The 27,163-nt window shown below is 42.1% G+C and overlaps 1 protein-coding gene across 4 annotated transcripts in view; it reads right to left on the minus strand.

The window, feature by feature from the left end:
• The window catches only part of LOC129711306 (triple functional domain protein), a 333,015-nt gene that overhangs the window by 156,508 nt on the left and 149,344 nt on the right, over positions 1-27,163 (minus strand). For 3 of the 4 annotated variants that reach the window (XM_055658886.1, XM_055658868.1, XM_055658894.1), the window contains exons 11-17: positions 20,202-20,393; positions 19,186-19,355; positions 15,337-15,511; positions 10,212-10,247; positions 8,982-9,177; positions 3,600-3,766; positions 619-738 (exon numbers count right to left, since the gene is read on the minus strand). In XM_055658886.1, the coding sequence (XP_055514861.1) occupies positions 619-738; positions 3,600-3,766; positions 8,982-9,177; positions 10,212-10,247; positions 15,337-15,511; positions 19,186-19,355; positions 20,202-20,393 (1,056 nt within the window). The remainder of the gene's footprint in view (positions 1-618; positions 739-3,599; positions 3,767-8,981; positions 9,178-10,211; positions 10,248-15,336; positions 15,512-19,185; positions 19,356-20,201; positions 20,394-27,163) is intronic. The other variant, XM_055658878.1, reaches the window with a different exon arrangement.

Genomic DNA, 27,163 nt, shown 5'->3' on the forward strand with positions numbered 1-27,163 from the left:
GTCAGGAGCTGCAGCTTGATGCACTTCCCACAGGTGTAGTCCTGAGTGACACTGGAACTTTCCCTGATTTCACACATCCTGCAGGAGCACAGCAGTGCCCTAAAGGCCACCCAGCCTGCCATAAGCCTCAAGAAGAACGTCACAAAAACTGGACCTTATCTTATCTTGCCATCACCCTCTGCTTAATTTCATCGCCAAAACCTCCTGGTCAAAGCCTTAACTCTTACCCTCAAAAACTGCCCTTGGGCCTCAACACAACCTCTCCCTAAATGGCCGCCCAGGTATACCTTTACCTTTACCTTATTGGCTGCTGTGCCTCTCTATGAGCTAATCAAACAGAACTCTTTTTAATCTTTCCTCTGAAGCTTCTCTCTGCTCTGCTTCCTGGCTTGAAACTTTATTTTAACTGTTGGCATTTCGGAGCAAAACTCTGCATCCAGATATTTCATTGCATATATGAAGTGACTGAAATTATCTGGAGCTTTCAACTCGGAAAGTATCAGATTTTAGTTGGAAAATCTTTTCAGCCACAACGACATTGTCTTCCAGTAGAATAGCGAATGGCCTACTCCTGCACCTATTGTCTATTGTCACACTGTAGACAGAAACTTGCATTACCTCAATAGCATGCTGGAACTGCTCATGTTCACGCTGTAGCTGCTCAGCTTCCTGGAGTGAGCTTGCAGTAATGAGGCCTGCATTTAGCATGGATTCTCCATTCCGGATCCAACCCAGTACCTACACCAAAACCAAGGGCACAAACAAATGACATATAATAAAACTTCCAATTGTCAAAGGAATGGGTATTAAGGAAACGCAGGTGGAGATGTTTTTGGATAGAATTTCATACCTTGGGTCTATGTGACTGAATACATGTTTACCTAAGATACGGGGTAAATAGTGGCCAGAACAACCAGTGTTCACAGGCAAATTCTGCACTTGTTTTCTATGTCTCCATATGAGGAAGAACACTTTAACTAAAGTGATAATTATCTGATATACAAAAGCTTTCAGTTTTCCTCGATCATTCTATTAGTTTACTCTGAGAGTGAACATAATGTAAAGTAACAGAAGCTATTGCTGACAGTCCTCATCCACTACGTTCCTCACTCCTTCCCCAACCAGATTCACCATCAGTAGAAAGCTCCATTGTAAAGGTCCGGTGGTTAGACCTGGCCCAATGTGTTGCACTCCAGACATGACTGCAAATCTGAATGGCCTGTACCACGAGCATGCGACTGCATGCGTCAAGCGCGACCAAACCGGAAGCGGGGGCTGCGCGGAGGTCGAGTGATCCCCGTACAGGGCCTGTGCCACCAGCATGCGGCGAGCGCGACCAGACCGGAAGCGGGGGCCGCGCGGAGGTCGAGTGATCCTGTACGAGTTGACGTGAAGTTCAAGCGAAGGCGTACGCATTCAAGACGCTGCGCACGCCCGTTGAGGCGGTGGATACGGCCTCAATGCGGCTGCGGGCCGGAAGGCCGTTGCCGCGCGGAATTTTTGGACACTGTCAGGTTTTCGGAGCCCCGCGCGATGTCGGGACCAGCTCCGCACAACTCCATACGGCTCCGGCGACCGGCCCCGCGAGGCCGTATGGCTCAAGCGACCACGTTAGTTCGCGCTTGCCGCATGCAGTCGCATGCTCGTGGTACAGGCCCTTAATGCAACTTCAGTAAAATTCTGTGAATAATGTGCTCATCCTTCCTTTGGATGAGACAATTTATTATTGCTCCATCAACCAGTCATAGAGCCAAACAGCCTTTCAGCCCAACTTTTCAGTCCCTTCCAACCCTCTCTTAGTTAGTCCATATACCTCAGTTTGGCTCATACCCTCCATATCTTTACAACCATGTATCTGTCCAAATGTATTTTAAATGTTGTTATTGTACCTGCCATAACTCTTTCATCTGGTAGCTTATTCCATACAACCTCCACCCTCTGGAAAAAGTTGCTACTCATGTTCCTATTAAATCTCCCCCTTACTGAAAACTTTTGCCTCTAGTTCTTGATTCCCCTAGCCTGGGAAAAAGACTGTGCATTCACCCTACTTATACCCTTCATGATTCTAATACACCTCTGCAAGATCACCTCACAGCCTCCTGTCCTCCAAGGAATAAAAGTTCTTCTCTGGCCAACTTCTCTCTATAGCTCTTTTGAGTCCTGGAAGCATCCTTGTAAATCTTCGCCGCACTTTTTCCAGCTTCAAGACATCTTTCCTATAGCAAGCCAACTAAAACTGAGCACAATACTCTAAATGTGGTCTCACCAGCATCACCACAACTGTAACATAACATCCTAACTTCCATTTCACTTCCCTGACAGATAAAAGCCAATGTATCAAAATCCTTCTTCATCACCCCATCTACCGGTGATGCCAATTTCAGGCACTATGCAATTCTACTCCTAGATACATCTGCTCTACAACACAACCTACTGTGGTTTGACCTCAAAATGCAACGTCATACTTATCTAAATTAAACTCCATTTGTCATTCCTTGGCTCACTGTCCCACCTGAGCAAGATATCATTATAAATCCTGATAATCATTTTCACTGTCTACAATACCACTTATTTTAGTGTAATCTGCAAACTTACTTGTATATTCATCCAAATTGTTGATATAGATGATAAACTGCACCAATTGCAGAGGTACAACACTAATCACCGGCTCCTGCTTAAAAAACAACCTTCAACTGCCATCCTCCCCTTCCTACCATGAAATCAATTCTGCATCCAGTTAGCTTGCTCTCCCTGGAACCGTTCCATAGTAGCCTTCCATGCAGACCTCATCAAAGATCTTGATGAAGTCCATATAAACCACGCCTACAGCCCTGCCCTCAGCAATCCTTCTTGGTTATTATTTCAAAAAGCTCAATCAAATTTGTGAGACACTATCTCCTAGGCACAAAACCATGTTGACTAACCAACCCGTCTTTGCAAAAGCATGCATCTATTTTCCCTCTCGAGGAATATTTGTGCCACAGGTCTATAATTCTCTTTTTTTTTTTTTAATTTGCAGCCCTTTTCAATAGGAGACACAACATTGGATACCCTCCAGATGTCCGGCATCTCAACCACCTTTACTGATGATTTATATATCTCAGCCAGGACTCTTGTAATTCTCTAGTTTTCTAGTTTCCTTGGATTTACCTGATCAGGCCCAGGATATTTATCTACCTTCTTACATTTTAGGACATCCAGCACCTCCTTGACTCACCTTACAGACTACCATGATCTTCTTCATCCATAAAGCAACCCCCTCTCCTCTCTTACCTCCACCTCTATCTCATCGGTAGCATTAGCCTGTCAGTCCCGTCGCTAAGTCAAGTTTCCGTAATGGCTATAATATCCAAGTCAAATCTACCTATCTGCTCCCCAAGATCATCCGCCTTACCTGCCAGGGCATTCGCATTGAAATAAATGCAATTTAATCAAGTCGACTTTTCTCATTCCCTACCCTTCTGCCTATCCTATCTTCTGTTAGTACATAAAAGACTGCTAATATCTATTTCCCACTTCATATTAATTTTATACTTATACCTACTGATCAAATTCATTTTGATTTTTGGGTCTGATCACCAAGTAATGTGAATGTGAACCTGTTTAACTTCAGCCTGTAGGTGCCTCAGCTGCACACACTGCTCCAAGTGGCGACGGTGTTGCTCAGCTGTCAGGTCCAATTCCTGCTGCTTCTCATGCAGAAACTCCAGCAGGTCCTGCACACGGGTTGCCATGTCAACATCTCTGTCACAGGTTAACTCAACACCTAAAATGAAAGTGCAAATACAAAATATAATTTTGTCTCCAAAAATCTGCTTTTTAAATAGTAAAAATACGTGCAGGAGTAGGCCATTCAGCCCTTCGAACCAGCACCGCCAAAATCAGAACCCCGTTCCTGCTTTTTTCCCATATCCCTTGATTTCTTTAGCCCCAAGAACTAAATCTAACTCTCTCTTGAAAACATCCACTGAATTTGCCTCCACTGTCTTCTATGGCAGAGAATTCCACAGATTCACAACTCTCTGGGTGAATTTTTTTTTCCTCATCTCAATCCTAAATGGCCTAACCCTTATTCTTAAACTGTTCTGGACTGGATCTGGACTCCCCCAACATAGGGAACATTTTTTCCAGCATCTAGCCTGTCCAATCCCTTAAGAATTGTCTATGTTTCTATAAGATACCCTCTCATCCTTCTAAATTCCAGTGAATACAAGCCCAGTCAGCCAATTCTTAGTAAGTAAGTAAGGAAGTTTATTGGCCAAGTATTCACATACATGGAATTTGCCTTGGTGCTCTGCCCACAAGTAACAACATGACATACAGTGACAGTTACGAATCTCAGAAAACACTAAACATTAATAATAATAAAACGTTAATGATAAAACACCATTGATCAAGCATGTGAACCAACAATATACCAGATCAAAGGGAGACTACAGATTTTTGGCTGTTGAGTAGAGCAACTACTCGTGGATAAAAACTGTTTTTATGTTTGGCTGTGGCAGCTTTGACAGTCTGGAGTTGCCTTCCAGAGGGAAGTGATTCAAAGAGTTTGTGGCCAGGGTGAGAGGGGTCAGAGATGATCTTGCCCACTCGCTTTCTTTCATCGTATGTCAGTCCTGCCACCCCAGGAATGAATCTGGTGAACCTACGTTGCACTCCCTCAATAGCAGTAATGGCCTTCCTCAAATTAGGAGACCAAAATTACACACAATACTCCAGGTGCTGTCTCACCTGGGCCCTGGGACCTCAGGGGACCTCCTTGCTTCTGAACTCAAATGCTCTAGCAATGAAGGTGAACATGCCATGAGCTTTCTTCACTGCCTGCTGTATCTGCATGCTTACATTCAGTGACTGATGTACAAGCACACTTAGCCCTTTTCCTGCTCTTGACACCATTCAGATAATAATCTGCCTTCCTGTTCTTGCCATTAAAGTGGATAACCTCATATTTATTCACATTATACTGCATCTGCCATGCATCCGCCCACTCACCCAACCTATCCAAGTCACACTGCACCCTCATCGTAGCCAACACAATCATCCAGCTTTGTGTCATCTTGACTCCTTAGAATTAACCATTTGATTCTTTTTTTTCCAAAACAAACGATCTCAACACGAAACGTCACCCATTCCTTCTCTCCAGAGGTACTGCCAATCCCGCTGAGTTAATCCAGCATTTTGTGTCTATATTCGGTTTAAACCAGCATCTGCAGTTCCTTCCTACACAAACTATTTAAGCTATTCTTTGATAAATAGGAAGCATATATAGTCCAATGGTTTATAGCAGGGGTCGGTAACCTTCTTCTGAATAGGTGCCAGGATCCATGTCTGTAAGCGGATAGCGGGCCACATAAATGGAGGCAATAATAATACATACTAAATTAGTAATTAGTAATAATACATATAATGCATTGGTGATAATTTTCCAATGTTCTATAGACTCAGGATCAGTTCCTGTGGATTGGAGGGGAGCTAATGTTATCCCACTTTTTAAGAAAGGCGGGTGAGAGAAAACAGGGAATTATAGACCAGTTAGCCTGACATCGGTGGTGGGGAAAATGCTGGAGTCAATTATAAAAGATGAGATAGCCGCACATTTGGATAGCATTAACAGGATTGGTCAGAGTCAGCATGGATTTACGAAGGGGAAATCATGCTTGATTACCTAAGTCCAGGTACACTACATCCACTAAAGAGCCAGTGGATGTAGTGTACCTGGACTTTCAGAAAGCATTTAATAAGGTCCCACACAGGAGCTTAGTGGGCAAAATTAGGGCACATGGTATGGGGGGTAGAGTGCTGACATGGATAGAGAAGTAGTTCGCAGGCAGGAAACAAAGAGTAGGGATTAACGGGTCCCTTTCAGAATGGCAGGCAATGACTACCACAAGGCTCGGTGCTGGGACCGCAGCTATTCACAATATATATTAATGATTTAGATGAAGGGATTGCAAGTAACATTAGCAAATTTGCAGATGACACAAAGCTGGGTGGCAGTGTGAACTGTGAGGACGATGCTATGAGAATGCAGGGTGACTTGGACGGGTGGGGCAGATGCATGGCAGATGAAGTTTAATGCGGATAAATGTGAGGTTATCCACTTTGGTAGCAAAAACCGGAAGGCACATTACTATCTAAATGGCGTCAAGTTGGGAAAAGTACAACGGGATCTGGGGGTCCTTGTACATCAGTCTATGAAAGTAAGCATGCAGGTACAGCAGGCAGTGAAGAAAGTGAATGGCATGTTGGCCTTTATAACACGAGGAATCGAATATAGGAGCAAAGAGGTTGTACAGAACCCTATTGAGACCACACTTGGAGTATTGTGTGCAGTTTTGGTCCCCTAATTTGAGGAAGGACATTCTTGCTATTGAGGGAGTGCAGCGTAGGTTTACAAGGTTAATTCCTGGGATGGCGGGACTCTCATATACTGAGAGAATGGAGCAGCTGGGCTTGTACACTCTGGAGTTTAGAAGGATGAGAGGGTATCTCATTGAAACATATAAGATTGTTAAGGGCGTGGACACACTAAAGGCAGGAAACATGTTCCCGATGTTGGGGGAGTCCAGAACCTGGGGCTACAGTTTAAGAATAAGGTGTAAGCCAATTAGAACGAAGACGAGGAAACACTTTTTCTCACAGAGAGTGGTGAGTCTGTGGAATTCTCTGCCTCAGAGGACGGTGGAGGCAGGTTCTCTGGATACTTTCAAGAGAGAGTTATATAGGGCTCTTAAAAATTGCGGAGTCAGGGGATATGGAGAGAAGGCAGGAAAGGGGTACTGATTGGGGATGATCAGCCATGATCACATTGAATTGCAGTGCTGGCTCGAAGGGCCAAATGGCCTACTCCTGCACCTATTGTCTATTGTCTAGTAATACATACATTACTAATATTACATACTAATAATACATACTAACTAGTGTGACACTTTGTGTCGTTTTTCGCATTTGTTTTCACGTGTTTTTCAATTAGTTTGCTGTAGTTCCCAGATCCCTCGTGTGCCCTGGGACTGGCTGCAGTTCCCAGTTCGGCTCACCTGCCCCGAGACTGGCTGTAGCACCCAGGTTGCCTTCATGCCCCGGGACTAGCTGAAGTTTCCAAGTCGGCTCGCCTGCTCCGGGACTAGCTGCAGTACTTCCCAGGTCGGCTTGCGTGCAAGCGACTAGCTGCAGATCCCAGATCCCCCGAGTGCCCCGGGTCTGGCTGCAGTTCCCAGGTTGGCTCACAATCACAATCACTATCAGTTTTATTTGTCACTTGCACATAAAGTGCTAGTGAAATGAATTTGCCAGCAGCGGTACAATGAAAAAGAACACACAAAAACACAATAAAAATGTAACACAAACATCCACCACAGCATTCATCACTGTGGTGGAAGGCACAAAATTTGGCCAGTCCTCCTCCATTTTTCCCCCCGTGGTCGGGACCTCAACCCTCCGCAGCTGCCGCTGCGGGCGTCCAGATGAGTAGGGACTGGTTGCAGTTCCCAGGTCAGCTCGCATCCCCGAGACTGGCTGCAGTTCCCAGGTCAGGTCAGCTCGCATCCCCGGGACTGGCTGCAGTTCCCAGGTCAGCTCGCATCCCCGAGACTGGCTGCAGTTCCCAGGTCGCGAAAACGAATTGAAAAAAAAAAATGCATGGGGGCCGGATGATTTCGGGTTACGGACCGGATCCGGCCTGTGGGCCACCGACCCCTGGTTTATAGTTTATATCAATGCCTTTGGAGCCATTGCTAACCACTCATTGTTTATCCTTTGTTATTTTAAAATGGGGAAGAAACAGTGTACATGCCTTCAAAAACACAAATTATTATTCCATTAACTTTTAGGTTTGATCTCTACTCCAAACTGCTCTCCAAACAATAAGCCCATCGTTTTCCCTTGTTACTGAGAGTGTGAAACAGATTGTGCACCATAAGTACCACTAAGCTGAACTTCTGATCTAATATCCTCTCCATTACCAATCTGCCTACATCCACAGCTGTCTCTTTAGTCATCTCCAGCCCAGCCTCAACTGGAATGCTGCTAAAATCTTCTTCAGAGCGGCACAGCGATGGAGTTGCTGCCTTACAGCACCAGAGCCCTGGGTTCAATCCTGACTGTGGGTGCTGTCTGTAAGGTGTTTGTACGTTCTCCCTGTGATCACGTTTGTTCTCCGGGTGCTCCGGTTTCCTCCCACACCATAAAGGCCACACAGGTTAATTGGCTTTGATACGTTGTAAAATTGTCTTTAGACATACAGCGCAGAAATTGGCCCTTCGGCCCACCGAATCCGCACCAAACAGCGATCACCCCATGCACTAACACTATCCTACATACTAGGAACAATTTTACAACTTACCGAAGCCAATTAACCTATAAACGTACGTCTTTGGAGTGTGGAAGGAAACCGGAGCACCCTGATAAAACCAACATGATCACAAGGAGAATGTACAAGCTCCTGTAGACAGCAGCCATAGTCAGGATCATACCCGGGTCTCTGGCACTGTAAGGTAGCACTCTACCTGCTGTCCCAATTTTCCTTAGTATGTAGGATGGTGTAATATAGGGATGATCGCTGGTCGGCACAGACTCGGTGCACCAAAGGACTCGTTTCCATGCTGTATCTCTAAAGTCTAAAAGTCCAACCCTTTGTTATCTCCGGATTTGATTATTCCAATTGTCAGCCTTCCACTCTGTATCCTTTGTAATCCTTAGTCATTCAAACATTTAACAGCGATCCCTGATCCGACTGGCAATTATCCAATTGGATTCATTTGCACGCATTTGGAATGTGGGAGGAAACTGGAGACTTTGGAGGCTGCAGGAAGAACATGCAAACTCCAAGCAGACAGCACCCGAGGTCAGGATCAAACCTGGGTCTTTGGCATCGTGAGGCAGCAGCTCTACCCTCTGCGCTTCTGAGCCGCCCAAATTTAGATCCTTTGTCCTGGATATCTTGGGAGGATGTGATAGAAAAGACAATGAATAGAGCATACCTGTTGCTTGAACGTCATTCACATATTGGAGTAACTCCTGTCCCTGGTGGATAACATCAAAGGTCAGGTTGTTCATGGTGAGGGATTTATCAGCATGGTGTTGCAATCTTTGCTCAGCAAGGGTCAAATCCTCAGTATCAAAGTCATTCATCTGCTGAGATAGCTCGTCACCCCAAGATTCGAGGTCTGAAATAATCTGAAAGAAGCAAGGCATCATAATTTACGGAAAACCATGCCGCAGTGGTGGAGAGTCCAGCCTTCATGTGGCAAGATTACTTTCAATGTGGTAAAAATCAGTTTGTTAAAGTTTAGCATCAAAACATAACACACATACAGGCTTTTATAGAGTGCCAATAATACGAGTTAAAAATAATAATTTACCACTATCTACCAGAACAGGCTAAAGTGTGTGGTGACTCAATGTGCAATTTTAAAGTAAAAAGGAAGAAAACAATGCACAATTAAACTCAACAAGAAAACATTCTGCAACATACAATTTTACATTTGCCCAGTCTCGCAAGATAATCACTCCAAAATATATTAGAATTTAGCAGTTCTCAGCAGTTTCATTCAAATTGAAGGTGAATGTCAGGATTATCAGTCATGAAAAAATGGTGAATTTTCAAAATAATCTTTGCAGTGGCTCACACAGTTTGGCATTATTAAAATGCAAGATCAACAAGCTGTATACATAATCATAATCTCTCAAAATAAGCCATGGGTGGCCTCCAGGAAAATGCCTCCCAATTTGCAACACAAGATGCAACTAATTTTATATATATATATTATTGTGTCCAACTGCTGATCGGTAACTCTGCAGTAAAACCATGCCTGTCCTCAGTATTTCCATGAACTAAGTTGGGAATACAGAAAATAGTTAAGCATAATAGTTTTCATGTTCTACCTTGTAACCTAGATGGTAATCTGACAATGGTTCAACCAGTTATTGTGCCTCAAAACAATTCCATTCCAATCAGTAAATGCCAAATGATGCATGTCCGAGCTTACTGCTTACATGCTTTTAAGTTAAAAGATTATTCTCCAAATACTAATAGGAAAATTATCCCAGCACTCTATTGATTATTTTCATAATACCATTATTATTTGTTGATCATTTATAAACGCACTAACATGTAAATATTATTCTCTCACCATTACAGATGAACTTTACAATCATCTGTTCACACATATAAACCATTCCAGTCCATTCCCACACGTACAAAGTCTTACCTGTGAACTGCATGGAAATTGGAACAGGCCAATTTTCTGCAAAAAAAGTTATATTTGTAACCTAGACACAGAAGTAACCCAAATCACACCCTGTCAAATTGACTGGTTTATTTTGTATAGCCTAAGTGAGCTAATTTTGTAAACTTTTATAAAATTACAATGCTGCTCTGCAGGACATCATAAGCCACCAATAGAAACTATGTTTTAATCTTTCTTGATTCTTATCCATCGCTTGTCTTGTCCACATGCTTAACTATTATTATATTCAATTCTTCCTTCAGTTATTTTCCTCTTCCGCTTGAAGTATCAACTGCTCTTATTGTACAGATTTCTGTTAAGCTGGGTACCTAGTCATAAAATCATCAAATAAAATGTTACAGAAACTGGCCCCTCAGCCCAACTCATCCCTGCTGAACAAGATGCCCATCTAAGCTAGATGGCCATCCACTTACCCGTGTGTGGGCTATGTCCCTCTAAACCTTTCCTACCCATGTACAACCAAATGGATTTCAGATGTTTTTGTACGCCTCAACCACTTACTGCTGCAGCTCGTTCTATATATGCACCACTCTTGGCCCATTAGATGCCTCTGTAATTCTTTATAATCTTTTTCACTGTCTACAATATTACCTATTTAAGTGTTATCTGCAAACTTACTAATCATGCCTTGTACATTCTCATCCAAATAATTTCAAATCAATCACAGACAACAATGGGCCTAGCACCAACCCTTGTGGCATACCACTATTCACATGCCTTCAATCCAAAAAACAACCTACCAGTACCCTCTACTTACTATTATCAAGCAATTATGTATACAATTAAACATCTTTCCATGGATCCTATACAATTTAACCTTCCAGATTATACTACCATGCAGGACCTTGTCAAAAGCTTTGCTTAAGTCCATAAGACAACATCCACCACAGCATGCCCTCATCAATTATTTTGGTTATCTCTTCAAAGCACTCTCGAACATCACTTATTATCAACACTTTTTATGCAAAAAACAGAAAGAAGATATTGATTAAATATTTGACTGCATTGTATATCACAACTATACTCACATTTACACAAGAAATGAACAACCCAGCAAATACCACTGGATGCAATGTTTGGATCTTTTGGGATGCATTGTTTGGATCTTACAAGCATTAAAGTCAACAGTAAGATTCAACTGAGATTCGCAGAATAAAGATTGAATCTAGGATTTTGAGCAAAAAACAAAGTGTTCAAGGAACTCAGGGGATGAGGCAGCATCTGTGGAGCGAATGGCCAGGCAAAGTTTTAGGTCAAAGTTTTACCTCTCTTCTTCAGACTGCGGTGAGAAAGCAGGAAAAGAGAGGTGGGAGTGGGTCAAAGCTGACAAGTCATAGAGGGAAGGTACACAAAAATGCTGGAGAAACTCAGCGGGTGCAGCAGCATCTATGGAGCAAAGGAAATAGGTGACGTTTCGGGGCCAAACCCTTAGAGGATGTATGATTAACAGATGGGTGGAGATGGTGACAAAGGATAGAGGTGAAAAGGAGAATAAAGGGTGTGAGATAAGGAAAGGGGTGAGGGAGTAGAGCTGGAGGGAGCTGGAGGAAGGGATATATGTGGAAGGGGAAAGGAAGGTGATGAAAGAGGGGATATTTTCCAGTTTGGAAAGCCTTATAAAACATTGGGGAAGTTATTTTGTACTTCACTTCACTTTGTTTACGATTAAAAATAAATAGCTAAATGTACAGTATTTTCTAATTTTGGCTGCTAGAAATATGTTCCCTTGAACTTACAATGCCAAGCTATGGCTGTTATTTGTATTTGTGCAGTTACAACAATGGGGAGTAGGTGTGGTAACTGGCGAAGAGTAAGTCCAATAAATTGCTGGGGGTGAAGCAAACAATGGTCTTCAAAATAAACTGAGCATTTGCATTAACGTCCACAACCTACATGTATAACAGTGATCCATTAGCCTGGATTGATCTGAGGCTGCCATCTGTAACTTAGAAGCAATTTTTTAATCCCTTACATCCATTCAAACTGTTTTATATACAGGTGCACAACCTTTTATCCGACAGCCTTGGGACCAGACACTTTTCGTAATTTGGAATTTGTCGGTCTTCGGAATGGAATTTTTTTAGCGTAGATTTTAATGGCTGGCTCAGTGGTAGAGTGACTGGCTCATATCCGCAAGGTCGCGAGTTTGCGCCTTGATCCCGGCAGTTCCTCGGTCGCGAGTTTGAGTCTTCAGTGTAGTTTTTTTCTTGCAGAATAAATGGCTGTATGAAATGCAGTGTGTTGAATGAATTCCTGAATTTGTAAATGTGACCGCAGCATTGAATCACCTCCCGCACTGTCACCCTAGCGGGGCTACATGCCCTAAGGCGGCCTAAGGCGACATTTTCACACTCTTATATCCGTGTGCAGTAGAGGCGCCAAACGTGAGCTTTGGTGTGCAGACGACATCCTGGAAAAAATGTCTGGTTTCTGCCAGGTAGGCGATATACCCTCCCGCGCAATATACCCTCCACTTCTCTTTTATGAAGGTGATTTAGTTCCCCTTTCTTCCAGGACCGGCCCGAGGTTCCGCTGTCACCTCTGCGGGCCACCCTCGGTGAACGCTCACTCAACTTTGTCTTGGGATTCCTACTCTCCCACGCAATGTACCCTCACCTCTTTTATGAATGGGGATTTAGTTCCCCTTTCGTCGAGGACCGACCGGAGGTTCCGCTGTCACCTCTGCGGGCCGCCCTCGGTGAACGTCCTGTCTCTCTGTCCCTGGGATAGCAGGGGGCGATCAAACAGCACAATACCCCCCTCCCCCTCCCCCTCCCCCCCACCCCCAACTCCAGAGGGGCCGCTACGGCGACAAGTGGCAGTTCGCCCACAGCCCGAGAACAAGACGCACCTTGCGCACCAGCAGCAGCTGCCCCTCTGGAGTTTGGAGCGGGGCTGGGCTGGAGTTGCCGATCTGGGGATCTCCGTGCTTGCAGTGGGCCTGGGGGTCGGTGTCCCGATGAGGGGGCACAGCTCGGGCTGTGGGCGAACTGCCACTTGTCGCCGTAGCGGCCCATCGGGGAGCGGCTTCTGGTGGTCCCGATGTCTCCCGCTAGTTTGCAGTTTTCCTCTGGAGTTGGAACGGGGCTGGGCTGCTGCTGGCTGTGGGTCTCTGGGATCTCCGTGCTTGCAGTGGGCCTGGGGGTCGGTGTCCCGTTGGTCCTGACGTCTCCGGTGACTGGCATTGCCGACGTGAAGACAGTGCAAAGCCCCCGCGCCGGTGCAATGGGCGGGGAGCTGGAGAGGGGAGGGAAGGGGTCACACACATGGCCGGGAAGCAGAGGGGTGTAGGTGGGGTGAAACTGAAGGGAGCGACAATCTGCTGCTCCCTGCCCGCTGAGTCACAACGTTCCCACGCAAGACTCACGATACACTGTGTATCGTGAGTCTACCGTGGGAACTTTTTAACTCAGAGGGCAGACAGCAGCATATTGTCAATTATTAACCCTCCCGCGCAATATACCCTCACCTTCTCTTTTATGAATGGGGATTTAGTTCCCCTTTCTTCGAGGACCGACCGGAGGTTCCGCTGTCACCTCTGCGGGCCGCCCTCCGTGAACGTTTTCAAGGACCTTTTTTCAAGGACTGAAAAAATGTCGCTATTCGGAGGTTTTCGTTATTTGGATCTTCGGATAAAAGGTTGTGCACCTGTATATCTTTAATAATATTTAAATGCACTTCCAAAAATTTTTAATTAAAGCAAGCTACCAAATGTCATCAGGAGGTCTGGATACAATGGTAAGTGCTTCAGGAACAAGATAATGCTCTTGGTTGAATGTCATTTCCTAGCATCATTTTTAAAAGGTGGTTTGCAAGGAAGATAGTGTGAAACTATTTGACTCAAGAGGCTGCACGTCAGATCAGGTGTGATCTCTCCGTGTACAGAACTAGGTTGATTAGTTTTACAAATTTCTATTTGAGGTTGCACTTTGTAAGGGGGAAAGTGAGGGTGGAGACAACTGCTGGGGGTGATAAGCAGGGACACAAAGACTACAAGTCACTTCTCAGCCCTGTTAACACCACAAGTCAGCTTGTTCACCAAACAGCTAATATCTGAAAGACTAGAAATTTTCCTCAACCGGTGCAAGAGATAACACTTGGATTTTTTTGAGGAATATGCCGAGGAATAAATCAGAAAATATTTCCCCAAATGCTACTTGTTACTAAGCAAATTTTAATTAGATTTATTTTACATTAAAAAAAAGCAAGGCTATTAAAAAAGGGTCTAGGTTAATTAAATCTGAGACATCATCGGTAAGATTAATGTTTGAATTGCTTTCCTTATTTAGGGGACCAAATTCATCTGTTTGACTTTCATATTGAGTCAGAGGGAACAGAAATAGCAATGAAATGAGCAGTGGCACAGAAGAGTGGAAATTAAAGTGGGATGGGAATTGCTGGAGTTCAGAGAACCTTGAACTTTTGACTTTGGAGAAACTTTCAGTAAAAGTCAACACATTAAGTGAATGAAGGAGTCAGAAGAGGAGAATTTATACTCTGTGCGATTTGTACAGAATCTAAAATTTGAACACTGACAACTAGAATTGCCAGGCATAATACACAAATTAACAAGTTACTTCTAAACCTCTATCTTCTCTCAATCAGATAATTGATTTGAAAGTTGAAATCTGAAATATTTCAACAGAAGCAACAATCCTGCACCAGCACTCCTAAGTCTCTTTGCAAACTCCAAATCCTTCGAATCTTCTCCCCATTTAGAAAGTATACGCCTTTATTCCTTCAAATACAGGATTGCCATTTTGTAATTAAATCAACTAAAAATAAATTGAGCACCTTAAGGTGACAGTTGCTGCGATTTTGATGAACAGAGCCCCCATTTGATTGGTGTGATTAGGTAGTGATGACAGGGGAACCTGCTAGTACAATACTAAAATGCTACAGGCTACCTGCATGCTAATGTGGAAGACGCCAGGCACATCACAGTAAATGCCACATACTGTCTCATTGAAGGAAGAACAAAACCAAAAACTTACGAGCATGGAATTAACTTGCCAAAGGATAACAGAGATCAGCGAATTAAAACAATTGCTTTAGCAAACCACTACTTTCTGCTGTTGACACCTACATCTATTGCATCCCGCTCAAATACTCTGAGCTGAAGAAAAAGATCCAGTTTGATCTTGCGTTCCTGAAAAAGATCTTCCATTTGAGCCTGGGCTTCATCCAGCTGTTGAAGAACGCTCTCGATGTGATTAATAGAGCTGTTGTGTGGTGTCTTGTTGCTTGAAATGGCAGAATCCCTATTAAGAAAAGAGAGTAAACTAACTGCCACAGATAATTACACAATGACTGAACTTTAAATACTTTTAAGTTAGGGCGGCACAGTGTCTCCACACAGACCCAGGTTCAATCTCAACCTTGGGTGCTGTCTGTGTGGAGTTTGCACATTCTCTCGGTGACTGTGTGGGTTTTCTTCCACATCCCAAAAATGTGCAGATTTATAGGTCTTTGACCCCAGTAATTTGGTCCCTAATGTGTAGGGAGTAAATGAGAAAAATGGTATAACATAGAACTAGTGAGAATGGGAGATCGATAGTCTGTGTGGATTTGGTGGGCAAAAGGAGTTGTATCCGTACTGTATCTCCAAACTAAACTAAGTTATTATTTGGAGATCCACTAACTTGGGTTTCAATTTAGTGCCCTGTCTCCCTGTAAAAAAAACTAAATGTAATAATGTTTCGTGAGAATTTAACTTCTAGGGAGAAATATTGTTTGTCATGAAAAGTGAGCTGTCTTATGTAACTAGCTTGTGTCAGATGTATCAAGCTAAATGCAGTGAAATCCCCTCAACTCTGCAAACTTCGAAGATTCTAAACTTTGACATGTACGCACTGCAGACTGTGTAATTTTTAACTAAGGTCATTATTAAACGTCATCAAAATAGTGTGAGTATTGTGCTCTAAGCCCTCAACTGAAAATAATTTGATTGGAGAAGTTTCACTGCATGAGATACTCTCAGAGTCATGGATCACTAATTTAAGGGACTTAAATCAAATGCCCAGGATTTGAAATTTTATTTTAACCAGTGTTCTAACCAGAAAAAATGAGGTTAAATGTAGCGCAAATACTGCTGTGCAAGCCGTGAGCAACCAACACAGAATCCATTAAGTACACTAGTGTTTTTTGTGGAATTTTGTTTTAAAAACCTAACACACCTGCAGATCAAGCTGGCCAATAAATAAATAGAGAAAAAACAGAAACAAATCTTTCAAATGGTTGTATCTGAAATGTGTAGGTGAACATCAAGATTCCCATTTTCAATTATTACCATGAAAAGCAAAAATGTTCTTAATAGCATTATTACTCACAGGGAATATTACTCAATACTATTCACATAAAACAAATGTTGTGATTCAAAGTGCAAATTAAACACATCATACTTCACTGGCATATTTTACAGAAATTACATCATGTACAACACACTGAGCATGAGAGGTAGAGCTTTTATTTAGTATGAACAAATTTACTTCACCATCTGCTTAATGTTGGAATACCTTTCAAATAACCAAAGAGAAGAGTGTTTAAAAACAGAATAAATTAATGTATTCAAATCACATCTGAAACTTAAAGGCCTACCTTTTACTGTAGCTAAACTTAAATATCTCTGCGTCCTAAATCCCAAATATCTCTGAAGATATGTCCTGGGACCAGCACACCAATGCAATCACGGAGAAACCTTATCAACGCCTCTACTTCTTGAGAATGTTGAAGAGATTTGGCCTGCCACCCAATATTCTATCTCACCTACACATATGCACAAGCCATGACAGATTGCATCACGGACTGGTTCGGTAAGCCAAATACCCAAGAACAAAGGACGCTGCAGAAATTAATGAACATTGCCTGGTCCATTGTAGGCATCAACCTCACCATCAAAGGATGGATCTTATTGAAACGTATAAGATTAATAAGGGTTTGGACAGAGGCAGGAAACACGTTCCCGATGTTGGGAGATTCCAGAACCAGGGGCCACAGTTTAAGAATAAGGGGTAAGCCATTTAGAACGGAGGGGGGTGGAGGCCGGTCCACTGGATACTTTCAAGAGAGAGTTGGATAGGGCTCTTAAAGATAGCGAAGTCAGTGGATATGGGGAGAAGGCATGAAAGGGGTACTGATTGGGGATGATCAGCCATGATCCCATTGAATGGCGGTGCTGGCTCGAAGGGCCAAATGGCCTACTCCTGCACTTATTGTCTATTGAACCTACAGAAAGTGCTGCCTCTAAAAGGCAGCTAATATCATAAACAATCCACGCCACCTTGGCAAAGCTCTCATCTCGCTGCTACCTTTAGGAAGAAGGTCTAGGAGCCTGAGAACCATGACCCACACGTTCAAGAACAGCTTCTTCCCTCCGACCAACACGCTCTTGAACTACACTGCACAACCCTAATCACAAACCTACCTCAGCAACAATTTACTATAGACTTTGTACAAGGATGCATGATGTATTTTGGGTCTGGTTACCTAATATTATTGATAATTTATTGTATTATTGATCATTGTATATTTATTTGTTGTGTTGTTGTTTTAATGGGCTGTTATGCTGCAGCAAGAATTTTAGTTCCATTCCCAGTGCATATGACAATTAAACACTCTTAACTCTTGAAATATGAAAGCCTTAAACTTCCTTCATATTTTTCATTTAATTTTTACTTTGCCTTTAATTTATTTTTCTTGTTCATTTATACAGCCCCGCCAAACCAGAAATATATTAAAATACACAACTGCATTATTATTTTTAAAAAGAGGTCTTAGGAGCTGCAAAATTTGTCTAGCATATTTTTCTATTTGTACTCTATTTCTTTATCATAACTAGTTATCAATCTTTTGTGTACCCATGTTGTAGAATAATCTTGAGGAGAATCTAGCATATTACACCATAGAAAGTAGGAGCGCATAGCTGTCCAGTATCCAGGTGTCTGTTATTCTGCTGGATTATGTAAAAGGGTACATTGGAATGATTGATTCTCTTCCATTGCTCCCCGAATATCGGGAATAGAATCCTAGTCTGTAAGTAACCCAGCTGAGCTTGACACGGTATACCTTTTGCAGATATCACATGCTTCTTGCCATTGTTTGATTTACACAAAAAATGTTTTCCATCATACTTCAACAATTTGCTTTTTTAAACTAATTGTATACCAATATCGTGCAAGTATATTTAGATTTATGCTGTTGATTTTATTTGGTCTCTTTTTTTCCTGATAGATAGATAGATAGATAGATATAGATAGATAGATAGATAGATAGATAGATAGATAGATAGACAGAGGCGGCCCGGTCCGGGGGAGGTTCGGCGCCCAAGTCAGGGCGGCCCAGCCCGAGGCTGCAGTACTCATTGGCTGGGACTGGCCGGTATGTTGCATTGCATTGGTGGGCGGCAGCTTCAAGGCAGCATTTTTGATCCGCGGGAAAATATTAACAATCGAATACTACAACTTTTGTCCATCACAGTGAGGAGAATTAATCAGAAAGTTATATTGTTTATTGGTTTTTATTATATAATTTATGACTTTTGTATTCCAGGCTCTAGAAGCATATTCGAGGATAGATAGATAAAACAGATATTCCATTACTCTATGTGCATATTGGGTAGCATTTTTGAAAATCGAATATACAAATTCCCACACATTATTAAAATTTATTTTGAAGGCTCTAGCATTTTACTGTTCATTTACTTAATGACAAAATATTGGCAATATTGGCAAACTGCTCTCTTTGAGCACTCTTTCCAAACTTACAAAACTATAACAACTAAATTATTGAAATGATAATAAAGTAGCTGTAGTTTTGCATTCACTTGTAATTCCAACACAAAATTAGGAGAGGCTTAAGTCCTGCAAATGGCTACCAATTTCCAAGAATTCAAACCAATTGATGAAAGCCTAAAAGCTTTAACAGCCTCTTCACCAACCTCAGCTGCTGGATGAGGGCCTCCCCTTCTTTGATGACATTTACTGTCACTTGGAGGGTGGTCTGCTGCTGCTGTCCAAAGCGTTTTATCAAATCCTGCACTGCCTCCACAGATTCCGCATATACATCGTCAAGGAGTTCCTTCTGTAGCTCCTCCAACCACGTCCATAGCTTAAAAAAAACAGTAAAAAAAAAACATTAGCACACTGAATACAATAAAGGCTTGTGATTGAGAAAAGGTTTAAGAAAAAGTTTGAAAATTACTCTTCTGTACACATCTTGAAGTTATTTTCCCACAAACAGGGTTAACATATTTTGTGTGGGTCATCAGCCTATTATATTTTCTCCATTTCCAGCAGCCAAGTACAACCTTTGGGAGATCAGTCATAATTTATTGCAAAATTATGTAATGGTGTGATTTTTCAATGCTCAATGAAGAAAACCAAATGCCCGTTATCAGTAGAAATTAAATAAGCAACTTATTGCCATGAAGAACATATAAACTCTTCACACTCACAGGAAAACTATTATCACTGGTGATTTTTCAACATATGAATGGTGCATATCCTCCCACTTTTGCAATTCAACTACGAAGAAACAGTTTCTGGAGATCCTAATTCAGAATGAAATTTAGCACCAAAAGAAACATCCAATCTCCTCTCCTAAATGTCTATTCAACAAGGCAAGAGTTCCCCAATTGATTGCGATGTTTCAACAATGGAACGATAAGCATTCTCTCAAAAACCTTCACAGGAGCAGTAATTAACATACATCTGCAAAAAGGCCTGTGATCCATCGATCATTCATTTAGCTGGTCATATTACGAATCAACTTTAAATGCTGTTTAAGATCCTAGTTAGTAGACTGGCCACTGTTTCACAACTGCTACAAATGCCAGCCAAGCGGCAATATTATTCATACGTAGTTAGCAATATCCATTAAAAATCATTGGCCAGAAATACATCAAGATGTGAAAATATACAATTATTAAACAAAGGGAAAAAAATAACATCTCACCTCTTTGACATGAGTATGAAAAGAGACCGACATATCCAATAAAATTTTCCGTTGTTCTACTCTTCTCACAAAATCCTGTATCCGATCTTCCAGTTGATGGGCTGCCTGGTAAATCTCTTCAGGGTCACACTCTCCAGTCTGAGCCAATTGCTCTGCTGCTTCCAGGAGTTTATCTGCATTAGTGTATGTGTTCTAAAGAAGAAAAGAATGTTTCTATATTTTCTGCGATTTTCAATGAATTCTGGAACACAATGTAACCAATTTCCAAATGGAGCCAAGTTTATTCAAGAAAGTTAACCTATTACAATGAATATATAATTTGGCTGCTTAAGAAACTCAGGGAATATCAGATATATATAAATTTTCAGATGACACAATAGATTTATCATCTCATTTTAATAATGGGATGAATATAACATTTCCTACGGTGCTGTCAATCTACAGAATGACAGGTTCAATCAGCATAATTCCTTAGTGATGCAAACCAAATAGTTTTGGTTGAAATCTATTGAAGTGCTACATGCATGCAAATCCACATATGAACGCGTGCATGTGTGAGAAGTACTTATGTATGTGTAAGAAAATGTGTGGAGGGTTTACATCCGTATACACTTGAACATAAATGAATAAGGTGAGTGTTCATTGGAATGCACAACCGTGGAAATGTTAGTGAGAGCGTGTTTCAGACCAAATATGAGGTTGCAAGTGCATAAGAGCAATAGTATTACACACTGCACACATGAGCATGGCAGAGAGACCATGATCTCAAATGTGTATGATCATGAAAGAGCACAGGCATGAGAATGAAGTCAAACACAATCCTGGATGAAATAGAGAACTGTTTAATGCATAGTTCATGGAGGTCTATCTTGTGAAGAACTACAGACGACTTCCGTAAAATGGGAAGGGGTGACAGTTCATATCTTAATTTTCTACAATGCAAAGCTGTGTCATCCCTGCATGCACCAGGAATTGCGATTTAAAAAATAAAATTGTATTGATTTATTCATTTTTTTCTCCACATAAATTCTCTGAGAGCAAATTTTATTTTATTCCGTTTCTAAAATTTCTGGGTTGTAATTTGTGAATTCTGTTGGGGTGAATTTCCGTCACCTGCATGGTGGTAATGCAAGGGTCATATACACAGTTATATTTGAAATTAGTCCTGGCAGGGATTACCCATACCTGAGAGCAAAAATGTGTTTATGACACTGCTAAAATACTTTTAATATTGATTCCAATAATCAGTGATGGAAATGGGGGGGTACGCAGGGGTACTGCGTTCCCCTAGTTTTAAATTTCCAGCTCAGGTTTAATGAGTACTGCAGAAAGATTCGAGCCGTTTCTCAATTTATTCAACTCAGACGAAAACGATTTGTTAACGGCCACTGTTAGCACGTGTTAACAGCCAGTAGTTAACAGTAGTTATACAATATGTCATCAATACATCGATCCACATTCCCCAGTAAATGTAATAGTGTTTTAACACCGCGTTCTTTGAATAAAATTCAAGGGAGAATTTCTTAAACTCGCTGTCAGGGCTACCAGACCGTGAGCACGGGCTCAGGTAATGTCATGTTGTTTTATTATTCCACGTTATTTTATTTGCATCCCTGCCTTCGTGCCTCTCCCCCGCTCTCCCACTCTCTCCCCCGCTTCCCCCTGCCCTGCCTGCTCTCTCCCCGCTCTGCCTGCTCTCTACCCCGTTCTGCGCTCTCTCCCCCGCTCTCCTCTCGCTCCCCCGCTCTCCTCTCGCTCCCCCGCTGTCAAGTCAAACTGAAATGAAAGGACAGGTGCAGAGAAATGCTAAATTGAAATCACGAGACAGTGATTAAAGTGGGCGGAACCCCAGCCTGCCGAGTTCTGCCCGGGGCTTTCAAAAGGGCACACAGCACCAGAAGCCAGGGAAGAAGACGGAAGAGACTTGCGGGCGGCAAAACTTGAACAGTAAATCAAAAGGACTGTCCGAAAAGACTGCCGCGATAGCCAGAAAAGGCAAGCAGGACTGATTTTCTACAGACCCGATTGGCAGCCGGTAAGGACTGAACTCTAAATGAACTGAGCCGAAGACTGCAGCCCCAGAGACTCTGTTTAACCCTTTAATGTCTGAGAAACTTGTCTGGCTAACGTGTTGATTGAGAAAGTTTGAAATATTGGTGGGGTTTGTTAACCAAGATGACAGGTTGATGATAGTGTTTGTCGTCTATGTAAAGTGCATCCTGCTTCAGTGTAATAATAATAATAATAAATTATATTTTCGGGCGCCTTTCAAATCTCAAGGTCACCTTACAAAGATTAAACAGAAGAGAAAAAAAAACATATAGTCGGAGAAAAATAAATAATAAGGACATCATCAATACACAAATTAAAGATAGAAATCGCTCCAAAGACACAAAATAAAAAAATAAATAAAAAACACAATGTGAAGAGAGAGCAGCGGCAGCTAAAGCACGCCAGCGTCCACTCTCTCTTCCGACAGCCATCTTGGACACAGACTAACAAAGTACTTTACACACAGAAAAATCATCCCCTCACAGTGGTTACCACTGTGGGGGAAGGCACAAAGTCCAGTCCCCATCCCCAGTTCACCCAAAAGTCAGGCCTATTAAGGCCACCGCTGTTGCCTCAACGGAGGCCCGATGTTCCTGGCTGTTCTAGCCCCGGCGTCGGGAGAGGTGTGGGGTTAAGGGCTAATGTGAGCTAATTTCTAATGCTTATATGCCATGTGTGGTGTTGGTTTAAATAATTGCACTTTAAAAAATATGATAAAATGTGTTAAAAACCAGTAAAGATTCATATGATATTAAGCTAAAAAAATTGGTAACAGTAGTGGGCATTATCTGTATTTTTCATTTAATGAAATGTGAAAATTATTTTAAAAAACAAAATGGCTGCTATGTTGGAATGTTAGATACATGTAATTTTCTGTTATTTATATTTGGTTACAGTAATGTGTATATTTTCTGCCTTTGTGTCTAAAGGTTTTTCACCTGCTAAAGACAAAAACTGGTAAAGACTAAAACTGCTAAAGTCTAATCTGCCAAAATAAAAGGAGGAGAAAATAAAAGGTGGAAAAGAAGTGTTTGGTTTGAGTGAATCCAGGTCATCATTTCGGGGTAGATAAATCAAATCCCTTTCAAGCGGGGAATCTGCAAAAACATTAGAAGACTTGACACCCGCTCTCCTATCTCTCCCCCGCTCTGCCCGCTCTCGAAAACTCAATGATGTATTTTGGGAGGGATTTTGGAGAAAGGAGATGCATAAAATATGCACATTTTAAAAATCAGGGTTCAGAAATACAAACCTTCAAAAGCAAATGATATGCTACATTTTCAAATGGGAAATAATGCTTAAGAAGCTAATAGAAAGTATAAACCATTGGTTGTGCCATTGTTAGAATATAGTGTTCAATTTTTCTGGAACGATATTTCCTTCAGCTAACAAAAATAATGAATAAATAGTCTGAGTTAGTCAATTAGTTAATGGTGCAGTAACGCTTGGCTAGCAGTCACCGTTGAATGGTATTCGATATACCTGTTAAGAGGGCGAAGGATAAGTCACAAACAAGGCTCTAAATTTAAGTAAACTTTGGGAAAGTGAGGCAGAAGAGTAGACTATCCAGAGCATTGACAAACAATATGAAATGTTCCAAGATCTTCTTGGTAATAGACCTGTACATTTTGAATTGAATTGAAATTATTTATCATTTAAAAATGAAAGAAAAGAAATGAATGTTATTCCTAACAACCAAGTTCAGGTAGACAGTAACATGGATAAGGGAGAGCCAGTGGATGTAGTATACCTGGACTTTCAGAAAGCCTAATCTCCTGGAGATTAGTGGGCTTTCTCCTGGAGATTAGTGGGCAAAATTAGAGCACATGGTATTGGGGATAAGGTATTGACATGAATAGAACATTGGTTGGCAGGCAGGAAACAAAGAGTAGGAATTAACGGTTCCCTTTCAGAATGGCAGGTAGTCACTAGTGCGGTGCCTCAAGGCTTGGTGCTGGGACCGCAGCTATTCACAATATATATTAATGATTTAGATGAAGGAATTAAAAGTAACATTAGCAAATTTGCAGATGATACAAAGCTGGATGGCAGTGTGAACTGTGAAGAGGATGCTATGAGGATGCAGGGTGACTTGGATAGGTTGGGTGAGTGGGAAGATGCATTGCAGATGCAGTATAATGTGGATAAATGTGAGGTTATCCACTTTAACTGGCAAGAACAAGAGGCAGATTATCATCTGAATGGCAGGTAGACAAAATGCTGGAGTAACTCAGCGGGTCAGGCAGCATCTCTGGAGCAAAGGAATGGGTGATGTTTCGGGTCGAGGCCCTTCTTCTGTATGGTGTCCGATTAGGAAAAGGGGAAGTGCAACGAAACCTGGATGTACTTGTACATCAGTTACTGAAAGTACGCATGCAAGAAACAGCAGGCAGTGAAGAAAACTAATGGCATGTTGGCCTTCATAATGATAGAATTTGAGTATAGGAGCAAAGAGGTCCTTCTGCAGTTGTACAGTGCCCTGGTGAGATTACACCTGGAGTATTGTGTGCAGTTTTGGTCTCCTAATTTGAGGAAGGACATTCTTGCTATTGAGGGAGTGCAACGTAGGTTCACGAGGTTAATTCCCAGGGTGGCAGAAATGTCATATGATAAAAGAATGCCACGACTGGGCTTGTATCCACTGGAATTTAGAAGGATGAGGGAATCTTATAGAAACATAAAATTATTAAGGGATTGGACACGCTTGATGCAAGAAACATGTTCCCGATGTTCGAGGAGTCCAGAATCAAGGGCCACTGTTTAAGAATATGGGGTAGGCCATGAGAACTGAAAAACCTTTTCACCCAGAGTGTTGTGAATTTGTGGAATTATCTGCCTCAGCAGGCAGTGGAGGCCGACTCATCGGATGCATTCAAAAGAGTTAGATAGAGCTCTTAGGGCTAGTGGATCAAAGGATATGGGGAGAAGGCAGAAATGGGGTACTGATTGTGGATGATCAGCCATGATCACATTGAATGGCTCAAAGGGCCGAATGGCATTCTCTTGCACCTATTTTCTATGTAACTATGTAAAATGCTGGAATAACTCAACGGAACAGACAGCATGGGTGACGTTTCGGGTCGAAACCCCTTTTCATACTGATATCAGGGATGAGTAGGACAGAGATAGAATGCAGTCGGAGACAGTAAGACTGATGGGAGAACTGGGAAGAGGGAGGGGATGGAGAGAGAGGGAAAGCAGTGGGTATTTGAAGTTAGAGAAGTCAATGTTCATACCGCTGGGGTGTAAGCTACCCATGCAAAATATGTGGTGCTGTTCCTCCAATTTTCGCTGGGCCTCACTCTGACAATGGAGGAGGCCCAGGACAGAAATATCAGATTGGGAATGGGAGGAGAATGGCGTGAATTCAGAGTTTTATCCTGCGCTACTTAATCCAAGGGCGAGCGAACGAGCGGACAGACGGACGAAAGCGATGATCATAGAGTGGAATAGATGACATTTCGGGTCAAGATCCTTCTTCAGACTGAGTCAGGGGAAAGAGGAACTAGAGATATAGACGGTACTAAGGACAAATGAATGGAAGATATGCCTATATCTCCCGTTTCTCTTTCCCTTGACTGTCTGTCTGAAGAAGGGTCTCGACCCGAAATGTCACCTACTCCACTCTATGATCGTTGCTTTCGTCTGTCTGAGAGAGAGATGCAAGAAAACAGCTATGACATTTAATACACAATAAACTATATTATAAATACGCAATAAACAAGTTATGCATTCTTGTACTCTTACATGGGTATGACCGCACATAAAAATCCCCCCCCTTCCCCCCAACCTCAGCCTCATGGACCTTAGAGTACCCCTAGTTCCTCAAACCCATTTCCATCACTGCCATTAATAAAGTCACAAGACACGACAGCTTCTTCAAATTTCCTTTATGTATCATAACCAAACAAACCACCTTCAATTTCCCACTTCAGTTTTTTTGGTTGAAACTCAAACTATTTATGATTGGAGGATCACAAACAGTGCAAAGCTGCAGTAACATTAGCACTTGATTTTAACGCAATGCTCTTTTAAAGCAACGCTCAGTCATCATGTCGCTTTAAATTCTCAACGGTGTAACAGATCTAACTTCTCCAATCTCTTGTCATAACTGAACTGCAACATTCTGCTGAATGTTCTTTGCACCCCCTTCGGCGCTATCAGATCCTTCCTGTACCTTGGTGACCACAAATGCACGTATTTCTCCAACTGAGGTCTGACCAATTTTTTCTGAAATTGGAACATAGCCTCTCTACTTCTGCATTCAAAGTCCCCTTTTGCTGTGCTGACTTAAAAAGTGAAATAGAAAATGGTTTAAGGCAGGTGGGAGCTATATAAAGGTCCCTCAGAACAGCTGGGATTTTGCAGAGCATATTATTGCAGAAAATTCTAAGCAGGCTAACACGCATGCACACTTTTTTGACAGTGCTTATCCCAATCTTTATGAAATTTAAAATGCATTACCAAAATCACGGTATCTTTTCACACAATTTGCTCATCTCTTTACTTGAGCCAGCAAAATCCCATATAGAACTTCAACTATGTTGTTTATCTTTATTTGAAACTTTGAAGAGGGTACAGAAGGTGTTTACCAGGATGCTTCTTGAGTGTATTAGCTAAATGGATAGTTTGGAGAAACTTGTTCTGTCAGGAGTGTTAGAAGTATAGGCTAAGCGGAAAGGGACTCAGAGAATAAGATGGGAAACTTGTTCACCAGGAGGGAAGCAAGTACTTGATGCAGTGCCCAAGAGAGTATAAGTTGGACCGCTGACCAGATTGAAGAATTGTTTCGATGAACACTGAAGCCATTTAGGCATGAAGATTTATGGACCAATTGTTGGGCAATGGAGATATCACAGAATGGTCCCCACTAGAAGGTTTGGATAAGTTGCGCCGAATGGCCTCTTTCC

This window comes from Leucoraja erinacea, chromosome 2 (assembly GCF_028641065.1).
Source record: "Leucoraja erinacea ecotype New England chromosome 2, Leri_hhj_1, whole genome shotgun sequence".
In the NCBI taxonomy this organism is placed as follows: domain Eukaryota; kingdom Metazoa; phylum Chordata; class Chondrichthyes; order Rajiformes; family Rajidae; genus Leucoraja; species Leucoraja erinaceus.